This window comes from Protopterus annectens, chromosome 9.part0 (assembly GCF_019279795.1).
Source record: "Protopterus annectens isolate FY-2018-M chromosome 9.part0, PAN1.0, whole genome shotgun sequence".
NCBI lineage: Eukaryota > Metazoa > Chordata > Ceratodontiformes > Protopteridae > Protopterus > Protopterus annectens.
The window spans coordinates 1,739,068,927-1,739,083,925 of NC_056743.1; the positions used below are offsets into that span (position 1 = coordinate 1,739,068,927).

Sequence of the window (14,999 nt, forward strand, 5' to 3'; positions counted from 1 at the left end):
CCTTTATTCTCACACCCTCTACTGCGACAGTTCCTCAGAGGGGCTAAGAACATAAGGCCTCCAAGGAAACAACCAGTGCCAGCTTGGGACCTTAACTATGTACTGGAAAAATTGACATTGCCTCCTTTTGAACCAGCTTCTTCAGCAGAATTACAATATTTATCCTGGAAAACAGCTTTCCTTCTGGCCATCACTTCAGCTCGTAGGGTATCTGAGTTACAGGCCCTCATGGCGGTGCAGCCATTCCTCATATTCCATCAGGACAGGGTTTCCCTGCGTACTAACCCCTCCTTTATGCCTAAAGTAGTATCTAGGGTAGCCCTAAACCAGGCCATCCACCTTCCTACCTTCTACCCTAATCCTCAAAACAAAGGGGAGAGGCTGCTTCATTCTTTAGATATCCATAGGCAGCTACGTTACTACTTGGACAGAACCAAGTCATTCAGAAAATCAGATCAACTCCTAGTTTCCTATGCTGTGGGGGTCAAGGGAAACCTGTAACTAAACAGACCATTTCCAAGTGGATTGGTCACTGCATACGCTTTTGTTATTCCCATCATGGAAAGCTCGTACCTACTGGTATCAGATCACACTCCACTAGGGCCACAGCCACCTCTACAGCCTTCCTCAGAGGAGTGCCTACTAAAGATATCTTGGAGGCAGCCACTTGGAGTTCTGTACATACCTTCACAAAGCATTACCATCTGCCTTTATACTCCAGAACTAGAGCAGGCTTTGCCACTGCAGTTTTGCAGGGCATTCTAGCTCAACCCAGTTCCGTATAGTACCTACCACCCTATACATAGCTTTGGGATTCTACCCATATGTAACTACTGCAGCTGTAATGCACGATGAACATAGTACAGTTTTGTACCTACCATAAATGTAGATGTTCGAGGGCTATTACAGCTGCAGTACAGGTTTCCCACCCTCCTTCCCCTCTTGATAAGACCTTGGGGTTTGAATATCTATTCATACCTGCTGACTGGGTTATCCTACTATGTTTTATTTGCTTACTTTTGTGTATTACACTAAGTTATGTATTGCCTTCCTTTTGGGGGCACCTGACATCTGGGGCAAGAAAGACTGAAGAAGATGGCGTCGGCTGTGTCTTTTATACTCTAGCCTTCCTGACGTCAGAAGAGTACGCGACAACAACCGACGCCAGACCAAGACTTTGGAATTCGGCCGACCGAGGGACCGCCTGCCGGCTGAAAACCCATATGTAACTACTGCAGCTGTAATAGCCCTCGAACATCTACATTTATGGTAGGTACAAAACTGTACTTTCTTCATGTTTCACTGTTGCAGTCATTACATTTGGGTAATCTGCTGGCAGGTTGCCTTCAGTCGGCCTGATTAACAAAGTCTTGAGTCCTGTGTCGGTTGCTGTCCCTTCTTCCATGATGTCAGGTCATCAGGGGTATAAAACATGCAGCCGATGCCATTACATCAGTCTTTCTTGCCGTGCGGTGCCAGAAGCAGTTCACAAGTGCCGGTTGGCCGACTCCTGAAATTTTTGTTTTCGAGTTTCAGAACCGAAGTCTTCAACTTAAAGCTAAGTACCCCATTGGGGAAACTTTTTCTTGCTCCTTACCGATGTCAGTAAAAGTTAATAATTGCATTACTTGTGGGAAGCAAGTACCTCATAAAGATTTCCATTTGTACGTATTCCTTGCTTAGGCCCTGACCAACGACATACCTTGTTGTCTGTTTTGTGCTTTATTTAATCAATGCACTATCCATCGTCAGTACATTTTTGCCTCTAAATATTTCGGTTCTCGGTTTAATTATCCAGAAATGATGACGGTTAGCCATCCGACTACCGGAATTCCGAAAAAAAACGCAAAGAAAAAGACAGAGACAGGCCGTCGAGGTCCAAAACTGCTGACGACGCTTCTCCTAAGTTAGTCGCCAGTTCGCCGGTACTCAGTGAGGCGCTTTCGCAGCCCATGATACCCGCTTCTTCTGACTCGCAGGCCTCTACTGAGACCCATTCGGAGTCCGGTATGCTGCGAGATGCTTCACCTATGGAAACCGTGGATGTCTCTACCTTGGATGGTTCCAGAGCCGCTGTGCAGGCACCAGCTTCTGAGGGTGTATTCAGGCCTACAGACTTGAATATTAAATCGATGCCTCCTTCATTACTAAGGCTAAATCTCGATCCATGTCTAAAAAAACGACTCCCAGGCCACATGCTCAGGCCTCTATGCCTAAAAAACAAATGATAAAAATGGCTGAAGATCTAATAACTCTAATCAGGGATAGCCAACCCCCCCCCCCCCCTAAGAGGCCTAGGGTTGAACTTGATTATGAATCTTCTGATCAGGATTCTGTTTTTTCTGACTCTTCTGATGACCTGGATTTGTCCTTACCTACTTTTGAGGATTCTGATGCAGAGGAACTCTATTCCCTCTGCTTCCCCTCGTGAGGATTTTTCTTTTGGGGAAACCTTACATACTCTAAGGGAGCATTTTCACTGGGGAAGCCAGGAATTTTCTGATTCAAAAAAGAGGCTTAGGGATTTCCTTCTCCTACCTCAGCATTGGCCTTTGGCTCTTCCTCCTGTACTAGACATTGTTGATGATGCTTTCTCGAAATCCAGTTTGGCCCCTGATTCCCTGCCTCCTGCTCCCAGTAAACCTGACAGATACTACAGGGTCCCCAGAGTCCCACAAGTTCCTTTTCAAAAAATCCTATTGCAGATCCAGAGACTATTTCACAGGGGCCCAAGGGCATTAAGGCTTCTACTGCTAAAAATCCTACCCCTTCTGATAGACTCCAGGGCGCTGGATAGATGGGGTAAAAAGGTTTATACTCCAGCAACCTTGGCAATTAGAGCTTTAAACTGCCAATTTCATATGTTAAAATATCAGCAATATGTTATTGGATTACTTAAACAGAAAATGATGTTGATTCCTGACTGTGTGGAAAATAAAAACTTACAGGATTTAATGCATTCTGCTGAACAAGTTGGAAAACATACTTTGCAGTGTGGTTTTGATTCTTTAGAGGCCTTTTGCAGGGCTGCTGTTACTGGGTCTGTGCTTAGAAGGCATGCTTGGCTTAAGGAGCAATCTTTGCCTGATCATGTTAAAGCTAAATTGTTGGATGCTCCTTTAAATCAGGACCGCCTGTTTGGCAACAAGGCTGAAGACGTAAAAGATGGAAGATAAAGCTAAATCTATGCAAACTGTTAAAGATTTTTTACAAGTTCAGCCTCCTAGATTTAGTAGGCACTGGCCTTCTAAGAATTGGTCCTTCCAGGTCTTCTCAAGCCAAACCCAGACACAGCAAAAACCCCAGGTTTCAGTCCCAGGGGACTTGCAGAACTAAGCAGTGGGGGGCCACCACTTCCAAGTCTGAGAATAACAAGACACCCCCTATGGTAAACTGTCTCAGTGACTTCCTTTTAAAATTTCCAAGCACTTATCTTCTGACTGCCCCTTTGGGGGGAAAGATTGCTCTTCGTGCAAAGAACTGGGAACTCATTACCCAGGACAAAAGGGTTTTAAATATAGTGTCCCAGGAATACAGGTTTCAGTTCCACATGTTGCCAACACCAAGTGGGTGGCCGGACCTACTCCCACATCAGTGGGCAGAGGCTCAAAAACAAGTACTTTCTCTCTTAAGCATGGGGGCTGTTCAACTGGTACCAGAAGAGGAAAAGGGACAAGGTTTCAACTCCAGACTTTTCTTGGTACCCAGAAAAGACAAATCATGGCATCCAATCCTGGACCTGTCTACTCTAAACACCTTTCTGGAGGTTCCAAAATTCAAGATGCTGACTCTCAACCATTTACTTCCTATGCTAGGCAAAGATGCCTGGTTGGCAACACTAGATTTAAAGGAAGCATACCTGCACATCCCAATCAGGGAATCTTGCAGAAGATACCTACGATTCAAAGCAGGCTACACATGCTTATCAGTTCTTTGCACTGCCCTTTGGCTTATCTACTGCCCCCAGGGTATTCACAAAGTGCATAGCTCCAGTTATTGCATTTTCCAGGCAAAGAAGTATTCAAATATACCCATACCTGGATGATTGTCTAATTCAGGCAGAAAGCCAGGACATGCTTTTGAATCATCTGGCGTTTGTAAAAAGGGTTCTAACTTGTCTGGGGTACACCATAAATGAAGAAAAATCACAACTGGTACCCTGTTAACAAATTACATTCCTGGGAGCAAGCTTGAATACAACTTCCCAGATGGCTTACCTCATGCCAGAAAAGCAAATTCATTTGACAACCTTCTTCAACCAAGTGGCAACAAAAATCCTGCTTATCTGCAAGACAAACACTGCATTCTTCTAATTCCATATGCAAGACTGCATATGTGGAAACTACAGTGGTATCTAAAAAGCCTATGGAGTCAACATTCTCACAGCCTAGAAACAATGATTCCTATCATACCTTGCCTATTTCTAGAGTTCCTTTGGTGGGCAGAGGCCTGCCACCAAAACAAGGGACTACCTTTCACACCACCCCCTGCCACCCAAACCATAACAACAGATGCATCAGACTATGCATGGGGGGCTCACCTGGCAGGGAAGTGCATTCAGGGCAAATGGAACCCAAGTTAAATGCACCTGCATATCACTCAAAAAGAAATGTTAGCTGTACAGAATGCTCTGACAGCCTTCAAGGACTACATTCTTCCAGGACTACTAATGGTAAAGACGGACAACACCACGGTTATGTGGTACATAAACAAGCAGGGGGGTACACATTCTTACCCTCTCTGCAGATTAGCCATGGCGTTGTGGAACACAGCCTTGAGCTACCAAGTGCACCTACAAGATCAATTCCTGCCAGGAAAATTAAATACACTGGCAGACGGACTAAACAGAAACCTCATGGACCCACACGAATGAAAACTGGAACCAAGGATTTTCAACATGTTGACAAGCGAATGAGGGAGCCCAGATATAGACCTGTTTGCCTCCCCCCAGAACTACCAATTGGACAAATTTTGCACAATGACTTTCCACAAACAAGCCTGGAAAGTGGATGCTCTGTCCTTCAGCTGGAAAAACCTATCAGTCTATGCCTTCCCCCCACTGCCTCTGCTCTCCAAAGTACTACTAAATGTCAAACAGGACAAACCAAGGATGATTTTGATTGCTCCAGACTGGCCACGCCAACACTGGTACCCCCTCCTGCGCAGTGTGTCACGGTTATCTCCATGGCACCTGCCTCAGACTCCTTCCCTGCTGTCTCAGCAGGAGAACCAGATTCTGCACCCTCAGCTTCCAACACTGAAACTTGCTGCCTGGCTAATTACTTAAACTCTCCCTTAGCATCCCTCAGCAAACCTGTGATGAATGTCATCTTAGAGGCAAACAGGCCTAGTACTAGAAAATGTTATGCTGAAAAATGGAAAAGATTCTGTGCCTGGAACCAGTCTCAAGGAATGAGCACAGCAGCGCCCAACTTTCCTCAGATTTTACAATACTTAACTGAGAAGGGTCTGTCTTTTTCCTCCATTAAAATCCACGCCTCAGCCATTTCAGCTCATTATAACACAGAACCTCCCCTCTTCTCCCATCCACTGCTCAAGCAGTACCTCATAGGGGCCAAAAATTTGAGACCACCCAGGAGAGCTCCAACCCCAACCTGGGACCTTAACTTTGTATTAGAGAAACTCACTCTACCTCCTTTCGAGCCAGCTGCTACTGCAGACTTAAATTTTTTTTCTTGGAAAACAGCTTTCCTTTTAGCAATCACTTCAGCTAGAAGGGAATCTGAATTACAGGCCCTTATGGCAGTGGAGCCTTTCATCATCTTTCATGCGGACAGGGTGTCACTCAGAACCAGTTCATCCTTTATGCCCAAGCTGGTATCCAGTGTGGCTCTTAATCAGTCCATTCATTTGCCAACCTTTTTTCCCAATCCACAGAACAAAGGGGAACAGATTTTGCATTCCTTGGATGTGCACAGACAACTTAGATTCTACTCGGACAGGACTAAACCTCAAAGAAAATATGAACCACTGCTGGTAGCATTTGCTGCAGGGGCAGAGGGGAAGGCTATTTCAAAACAAACCATTTCTAAATGGATAAGACATTGCATTCATTTCTGCTATAAGCACCGTGGAAAACCTATCCCCCAGGGGATCAGACCTCACTCCACCAGGGCTGCATCTACTTCTACAGCCTTTCTCAGAGGCGTTCCTACCAGGGACATCCTAGAACCTGCTACCTGGAGTTCTGTACATACTTTCACCAAGCATTATCATTTGCCAACTTTCTCTAAATTCAGAGCTGGCTTTGCCACTGTAGTCTTGCAGGGCCTTATAGCTGGCCCTAATGCTGTCTAAACTCCTCCTCCTCAAATGTAATGACTGCAACAGTGAAACAAGAAGAACATAGTACAGTTGTGTACACTTACCATAAATGTAGATGTTCGAGTGTATTCAATGTTGCAGTCCTGGTTACCCTCCCTCCTGCCCCCTAACTTCTTTTGGCTATACCTCTACTTTCCTTTACTATGCTTAAAAGCCTTTTTGGTGTATTTGCTTTTTTGTTGGAGGTATACCTTTGTGTTTTTATGTTTAATTGCTTCCAATTGGGGGGCACCTGATATCTGGGTCAAACAAAACTGATGTAATGGCATTGGCTGTTGCATGTTTTATACCCTTGACGACCTCACGTCATGGAAGAAGGGGCAGCAACCGACGCAGGACCAAGACTTTGTTAACCAGGTCGACTGAGGGCAACCTGCAAGCAGATTACCCAAATGTAATGACTGCAACAGTGAATACACTCTAACAGCTACATTTATGTTAAGTGTACACAACTGTACTTTCTGTGCTTTGCCCTATGGCCTCTCTACTGCCCCACGGGTATTCACCAAATGCCTAGCTCCTGTGATTCCTTTTTGCAGGATTCAGGGGATCCAAGTATCTCTTTACTTGGACAATGTCTTATTTCAGGCATAGTCTCCAGAGATCCTCTTACAAAGTCCTCATTTTGCCATTTCCCTTTTGCAAAGCCTGAGGTTCACAAACTTCAAAAAAGTATTTTCTGACCCGTTCTCAGGACCATGTTTTTCTGGGATGCAGGATTCAGATGGTGCCTATGCTGGCCTCTCTGACTCTTCCCAAGGTCTTGACCTCATTTCCTTTTTAGCAAACTCCTCCTCCTATTCTCTGTGTCATAGCCAGGGAGTTTCTGAGAGCTCTGGGGTTCATGCCATCCAACATTCCTGTGCTCCCTCTGGTCAAACTCCACGTGCGAAAGTTTCACTGGTTTCTGAAGTCGGTTTGGCTTCAGCATGTGCATCCCTTAGATTTTGTAGTTCCTCTGCTTCCTTGTCTAGAGAAGGAACTACATTGGTGGATTCAACACTTGTCTCATAATCCAGAGCTCCCCCTTCATCGTCCTCTTCTCTCAGGAGCTGTTCACAGACTCCTCAGACATGGGATGGGGACCAGCTTTTGGCTTCCTAAAGGTGCAGGAGGTGTTGTCACCTCTTCAGCAGAAAGAGCACATATTTGTCAGAGAGATGAGTTCTTCTGCTGGCACTTAAGGTTTTTCATACCCCCCCCCCAAGGACCTCTAAAGGTATTTGAAGACAATACCATAGTGATGTGGTATGTAAACAGGAGGGAAAAAGATCTTGTCTTCTTTGCCAGTTGGCTTTGCTGGTATAGGATCTTGGTGTCCAGAATCAAGTGAATCTTCAGGCAGTTTACATTCCCCTCGGGTCAAACCATTGTGGCATACACTCTGGTCCTTAACTTAGTCCCACAAAATGATGCTTCGCAGGAATGTGTTTCTGGACATTGTCCACCAATGGGGTACTCCGCAAATAGATCTGTCTGCCTCCCCTCTGAACAGACATCTTTCTCTGGTAGAAAGAGTCCCGGTTCTCTGGTTTGGAAGGTGGATGCCCTCTCTTTTACTTGGAAGGGGAAGTTTTTTTTATGCGTTCCCTCCCCTTCCCCATCATGCCAAAAGTTCTGTTCAGAATTCAACAAGATTCCCCTAAATCTTGTTGGTTGTTCCGTTTTGGCTGAGACAGCATTGGTTCCCTAGTCTGTATTTACCAAGGCCAGTCATCACAAGTTACCTCATAGGGTGGACCTACTCGTAAAAGACAAGAGATTTCTCATCCATTCCCACCTGTCTTCTCTTCATCTGACACAGTGGGTGATAGGATTTTGATTCCACGTAAGACACCTTTTTTCTTAGGATGTGCTTAGGGTCCTTCAGGAGGCCAGGAAACCCACTCCAAGGAAATCCTACTTGTCCAGATGGAAGAAGTTTTCTGTGTGGTGTCTTTCTCGTAACCTGGATCCAGTTTCTGTGGATGTTCCTTTGGTTCTCTTATTCGTTTGAATTGCTCAGTGCTGGTCTGGCTTGTTCTCTGAAGGCCCAATTGTCAGCTATCTCTGCTTGCCTGTCTTTTTCTCCTCCTTTGGAATCTAGATTTGAGGCTAAACAATTTCTTTAAAGATGTCCTTCATATTAGGTCTCCCAGGAAGCATGTTCCTCCTCCGTGGGATCTTAATTTTGTTTTGGAAAAATTGACTTGGGCTCCTTTTGAGCCTGTTGCTTCAGCTTCCTTGCAACATTGTTCTTGGAAGACTGTACTTTTGTTAGCCCTTTCTTCTGCCAGGCAGGTGTCTGAGCTTCAAGCCCTAATGGCTTGTCCACCTCTTTTTTTGCTGTTTCATTAGGACAGGATATCCTTGTGTAGTAATACTCTTATGCTCAGGGTGGTTAATAAGTTGTCACTTGATCAGTCTATTCATTTGCCCACTTTTTTCTCCTCTATGCAATCTTCCAGTGAGATGGTGCTGCACACATTGGATGTGCATTGACAACTCAGATTTTATTTGGATAAGACTAAGGCTATTAGGAAATCTGATCAGCTGTTTGTTTCTTTTCATCCTAGGTCCCTAGGATTAGCTGTATTCAAGCAAACTATTTCTTTTTGGATCTCTAAAGCTGTTTCCTTTTGTTATGTTAATGGTAAGAGACTTTTTTTCCCTTTTAAGGCTTATTGTACTAGAGCTGTGGCTTCTTCTGGTGCTTACATGTGATATATGGTGGATCTCTCTCCACCATTGCAGTAGTCTCTCCATCCCTCTACTCCCTGGTCCATTTCTCATCTGGATCTACTGATTACCTCTCTTTTCCTTGGACTGGCATTCCTACTGGGGTTCTCAGTTTTGAGGATGGTACATCCAGACGTCATCTTTATGCCCTATGCTACACGAGGAACTTGCGTGTGATGTATGGCGTACCTTAAAGCAACTTAAAGGCTTTGGTATACTAGCTGGAAGTCGGGCTGCCCTTGGCAGGGTATCCCTAATGTAAGGAATACTGCAACAGTGTAGAGAAGAACATCTACCATTATGGTGAGATTTTACACAACTGTGCTTTACTGCTGCAATCTTGTTTTATAATTATATGAAGAAAATTTAACTCGTGTCTCTGCTTTACACTAGAAATATTCTATACTGCTTTGTATGTGAATTTGTCAGTCTTTTTTCCCATGTTTTGTATGAAAGCGTACATGTTGCACTTGGCACACCTGCAACTTTTCCAAGGCAGACTGAGTGTATATAGGCATGTGTGGAAGTAGCTTTATAGATGGAGAGAGAATCTACAATGGGAATTTTCACATGCATGAAAGTTTTTTTGTATCTGTGCATGCTTTTGCAGACGCTACTATTTGAATTAATGTTTTCTGTTTTTTGTTACTAATGTTGTACTATTCTTTTTCTTTCTTTTGTAGTTTTGAATTTAACACTAATTGACCTTCCTGGCGTAACAAAGGTGCCAGTAGGAGATCAGCCAGCCGACATAGAGTACCAGATAAGAGACATGATAATGCAGTTCATCAGCAGAGAGAACTGTTTAATTTTGTCCGTAACTCCAGCTAATAGTGACCTGGCGAATTCAGATGCACTTAAACTAGCAAAAGAGGTAGACCCTCAAGGTAAGGAAGCGTACATCTTTCATCTGTGCTTGTTGAATAGTAGAAGTGGTTTGCATTACTCAGTGTGAAAAAGGTACTGCCTTTGCCATGTTTGAGTATCACAGCTGCATTGTTATTGAAGCGTACTTGCCTTTTAAAGGTGTACTTTACTGATCTTGTTAAAAAATAATAATTAAGCAGCATCCCTTCCAGAGATTGCTGCTGAATTAGTAACAATAACTCCCTAACCTTCTTCCCCGGACTGTGCCGATCACTCGTGTCCCCTGTCTTTTGACTGCTGTGCCACTTGCCTATGCCAAACAGCTTTAAAACTGTCCCACTTTTTTAATCCATACCATTTTTTTTGTACAGTGCTGCAGCCAATTGATGTTTGTACAGTGCTGCAGCCAATTGTTCCTGTTCTCTGCCATCAGTTTGCTTCTAGCTGACGCGTATCTGCATGCCATTTTTGACACCTGCCCCCTTTCTTTGGGGAACAATCCCTAATGACTATATCTGGCAGAGATGAATGGCAAGGATGTCATCAATAGATAAAATTTTGAGAAGTGTTCTACCAGCTTCATGTCAGTGATCACAGAATCAGCATTTGTGCAGTGATCTGGACTGGCCACCTTTGAGCATGCACAGTATAAGCTGACACTTGAGACTTTCCCTTGATTGTGTGTATTGCTATGCTCCTTGTGTGACTGCGTGATGTTACAACTTCCTCTTGGGTTAAACAGTGTAGTGAAATCTCTCTCACCTTCCAACAAGGATAGAACAGTTGGCCTTTAGCTGATGAGATGCACACCCCCTAACACCAGTGGTTGTCTCTCCCAGGCTTGCTATCTGAACCCCAGTTTCTACTGTTTTGCTCTTGGCCCCAATCTTCTACATTGCTGATACTGGCTTTTCTCACTGACATTGTAAGTGCTGATTACAGAGATTTCAAGTCCTTAGACTGTGTTGCAGTTTCTGCTAACTTGACATTTGACATTACAGCCCTTCAATTTCTTTCCAACGCATAATGTGAAGATCTTGCCTACAGTTATCCCAGACAATGTTTGAGGTTAATTACAATGATTTTTGTATGAAGTTCTTTGTTTTCAGTGCAGTTTACTTGTGTGAGCCAGCCGTGGCTCTAAACCTAAATGTCTTCACCAGTTCTTGTCTAAAGTGTTTTCTGTGCTTTACCTGCTGGTGCTTTACCTGCTGGTGCTGTGCATGGACCTTGAGTTTTACATGGCTTCAACAACCCACCAGAGGCAAGATAAAGGCCTCAAGAATGGCCTTTTAGTGAAAAAGTTGTGGAAACTGAAAGCTAAGTGTTTATTTTGCACCTGCACCTTCTCATGGAGGAGTAAATTGAAGGATGATGATAGGAGAGAGAGTGCTACCACCATAAGGGTCTAATAAGAGAGGTGAAGAAGACTAAAACTTGACCATCTTCTTTAGATCACTACTGCAGTAGCCTTAAGCTGTATTGGGACATATCCTGCTGGGATCAGACCTGAAGGCCAGTTCCGAAATCTTTAGGCCACCTTACATGTACCATAACTATTGCCTTGAACAAGGGAAACTGGTGCAGACCAATGGCTATGGTCCTAAAAAAAAAAAATATCAGAATTTTCTTGCTACCAAAGAGTGCGCTTCTCTGAGGATTTTGGGATATTGTCTGTTCTTAAAGGTTGGAGAGTCAAGTACTGATTGGAGATTTACTTCCACTATTATATTTTAAGGACTTTCCTTCCTTTTAGTCAAGAAGCTATTTGTTTTACTTCTGAGCCCTTTTAGTGGTGGTCACTAAAGTTTTACTTAAGATTCTGGTATGTTGACTTGTCCTTTTATGGGAATCTCTTTAAATATTATTTTTTCCAGGAATATAGCTTCTTGGGGTCATGGTTTTCTTGTTGTGGGCTTGATGTTAGTTTTGGTGGTTGATGTTAAAAACTGTTAACTCAAAACATCAGTTTCTGTCAGAATGTTTTCAAGCTTGACTAAGCTCCTCAAGCCACCTATTAGGCCTCTTTTAAGCTGGCAGTTGGTCTTGGGTCCCTGTAGAGATTTCCTGATATATTTTTATGTTTTGTAAGGAAAAGTTTACTGCTTAAGCTAATGTTTTCAGCGCTTGTCATTATTTTGTTTATTTCAAATGATTTATTTTCAGAAGGCTTCACTGTCTCTCCTAAGTTCAGCTGTTAGTTTGTCAGGAACCATTTTTGGCTGGCACACATTTCTGAGTCCCTTTTGACATTGATTTTATAAAGGGAGAAAGTGTTTCTTTATTGAAATGTGATTTTTACGGGCTGGGGTCTTGGTTGTCATAAGGAGGTTTAGCATGCCCCCCCCCAAAAAAAAAAGTTGTCAGGAGGTAAAATTGCCATGTATCTTAACCACTGCCTTGCACAAAGGAAACAGGAGAAAACTGTTGGTTACTGTGTCAGTAAATCAGAACCTTCTTGTCACCAAAGGCAGGTGCTCCTCTGTGGGCATTGGGAGATCATCTGTTGTCACTTCTTCAAGGTTGTGCATACAAGTCCACATTGGAAATATCCTTTCACTAGTTTTAGATTTTAAGAACTTTCTGTAATCTTACCTTTGGACTTTCGTTGCAGTTATCAGTTAACCCTGATTCCTTTTGAGGGGGATTCCTTGATTTATTTTCTTTTTTTGTTGATTATTAGGGTCTAAAAACACTGAAGTTTATTTGTCAGTTTAATGTTTATCTCTAACTCAGTTTTCCTGTCAAAAGATACCACTGTCTGTGTCAAGACTCTATATCCATTTGAGAGACGCTTTTTATGGGTGGCAGAGTAGCCTGGTTCCCTTGGAGTTCATTATTACTTTTTTGTGGCAAAAAAGGGAGCTTTATACAAAAAATTATTTGCTAGGTTCTGAGGTCAGTGTATTTGGTAACTGTTTTTAAAAAAAAAAAAATCAGTACTACTTAATCTTAAAAAATATCTTTCTGCCCAAGGCTTCTGTTGTTGCTGGTTCTTGGAGCTGGGGCCCAATATTTTCATGGTCTCTTCCTTCTGGCAGCAAGTACAGAAAAATGTTTTTTTTGGGGGGTAGGCTTCTCTGTTGTCTCAATCTTCCTTTGCCTCACCTGATGATGGGTGAGACTGTTGTGGTCTTTGTTCCACAGATCACTTTTTTCTTCTTGGCCCCTCTGGTGAGCTTGTTGGGATGCCACTAAGGACCATGGCGTCTACCACGTCCTCTGCAGCTGTTCAGTCACTCTCAAGGTAGGGGTAGGGTTTTCTCCTTGAAAAAGGGACCATCCTTCTAACCACGTTCACATCTTCACTGTGTACCATCCAGACCAAAGTCTATCCAAGAACGCAGGATGTTTATTTCCTTCTCACCCTGCATGTTCCCAGCACTAATGAACAACAACATCCTTTGCTCCCAGGCATGGCTGTGGAATGCAAAAAGTGGTAGAACATGGTGCAGCTCAGTAGTTTAGCAGCCTGTTTGGAAATGCATGAACTCAAGCTGCAAGGTAAGCTTGAGTTCTTCATTCCCACCACTATACATACATCCACTGTTCCTTGTTTTTATGCATTGTAGGCTAGGGATTATGTAATTGATATTATTACCAGTATGTTTCAGGGTTTTTTGCTCGTCTTCCTTCCATTCAAGTGAAGGCAGCTGACAGCTGGTCTTACAATGATAATTTCTTATTCTTTCATCATACCAGCTGCGATTCCAGTCTATTTAATGCATGCATATACTGTATTTTTCAGTCACTCTGTTTATAATGTAATTTATCTATTGCCTTTATACTCTCAAGCCAGCTATGATGTTCATTTTATATGTAATATATGTATATATTGTATTTTTTTTTATTTTCTCTGTATTTGACTTCATGTATCTATTGTGTTTTCCCTGGGCTGTGACTGAAATGTATCCAGTGAGATCAGTGCTCTACCCTAGTTCACAAATTCAGAATAAAATAAAATTATTTCAGTTTGAACAAACAGCATAACAAGTGACTAATGTCCTTATATTTGTTTTGACTTCCTTGTATGTTAAGTGGACTGCAGTAATGTCTCTTGTTTCCTTGGCCTTTTGTTGCAGTTGAAGCTTTAATTAATGGATATAAATGAAATGATGTGCAAGAACGTCCAAACGCCCCAGTTTATTCTGTAAACTTCTCAAAGGCATTCTTATTTTAGGTAATGGTGATGCTGCGTCTGTCCTCACTCACCCAGTATAAAATCATTTACTAGCTACCAAAAAATTTTAATGTACTTTCCCAATGCTACTCCTAACCCTTTTTGTCCAAACTGATTTTTTTCCTCCAAATGCCATGTACTTTTAATACCTTGTAGTTTACCCATATAATTGTACATTGTCTGTAAACTGTGTACAAGCCTTCATTCCTCAAGCATTTGTGACAAAACTCTCTGCACCTCAGTTTTCTAAACAAAGTAGCTGTATGAATTTACAAACAATGAGCTTTCATTTGCAATCTTATAACATGGTGTTGTGTCCAACAAATGAAAAACTGGAATAATCGATCCCCTTCCCAGGGCAGCCCTACAGCTCCATAACACTTCCTTCTCCTAGCCAAAATCTCTTCTCTAGGCAAAATGCTGGATTTGCAAACACCCTGTCAGTGTACAGTGAATTAAGAATTTTTGCTAATGCCCAATACAGATTTATTCTCCTTTGTAATGCTACAACTACTCCACAGACTGCTACTGAACTGTATACCAGTGGATGAACAAAGAGGAATTGACTGGAGTCATGCTGAACTGTATGTAGAGCGTCTATCCTAGTTGGCCGTAATTTACTCAACTTTGAACTTGACCTTAATGGCTTCTCCCAGTATTCACCCACCTGGTTTACAAACTACCTGACTAGTAACTTATACTTTTGCTTCCAGAATTCATTCTGCTCAGTCAACACCTTCAGATCAGTTGTGCTTCAAGGCTTAATTTTAGGGCTCACCCCCATTCTCCTTATTACAAAATTAGCAACCTGCAGATCTTCCAGAACTTAACTTTTCACAAATGACTTCTTCTTTCTCATATCTGATCATTCATAAAAATTCCAAATACT

General features: G+C 42.7%; 1 protein-coding gene across 1 annotated transcript in view; it reads left to right on the forward strand.

The window, feature by feature from the left end:
- Window positions 1–14,999, forward strand: part of DNM2 (dynamin 2) — a 1,995,561-nt gene that overhangs the window by 152,918 nt on the left and 1,827,644 nt on the right. Inside the window, exon 3 of the mRNA XM_044082335.1 lies at window positions 9,747–9,950. Coding sequence (XP_043938270.1) covers window positions 9,747–9,950 — 204 coding nt within the window. The remainder of the gene's footprint in view (window positions 1–9,746; window positions 9,951–14,999) is intronic.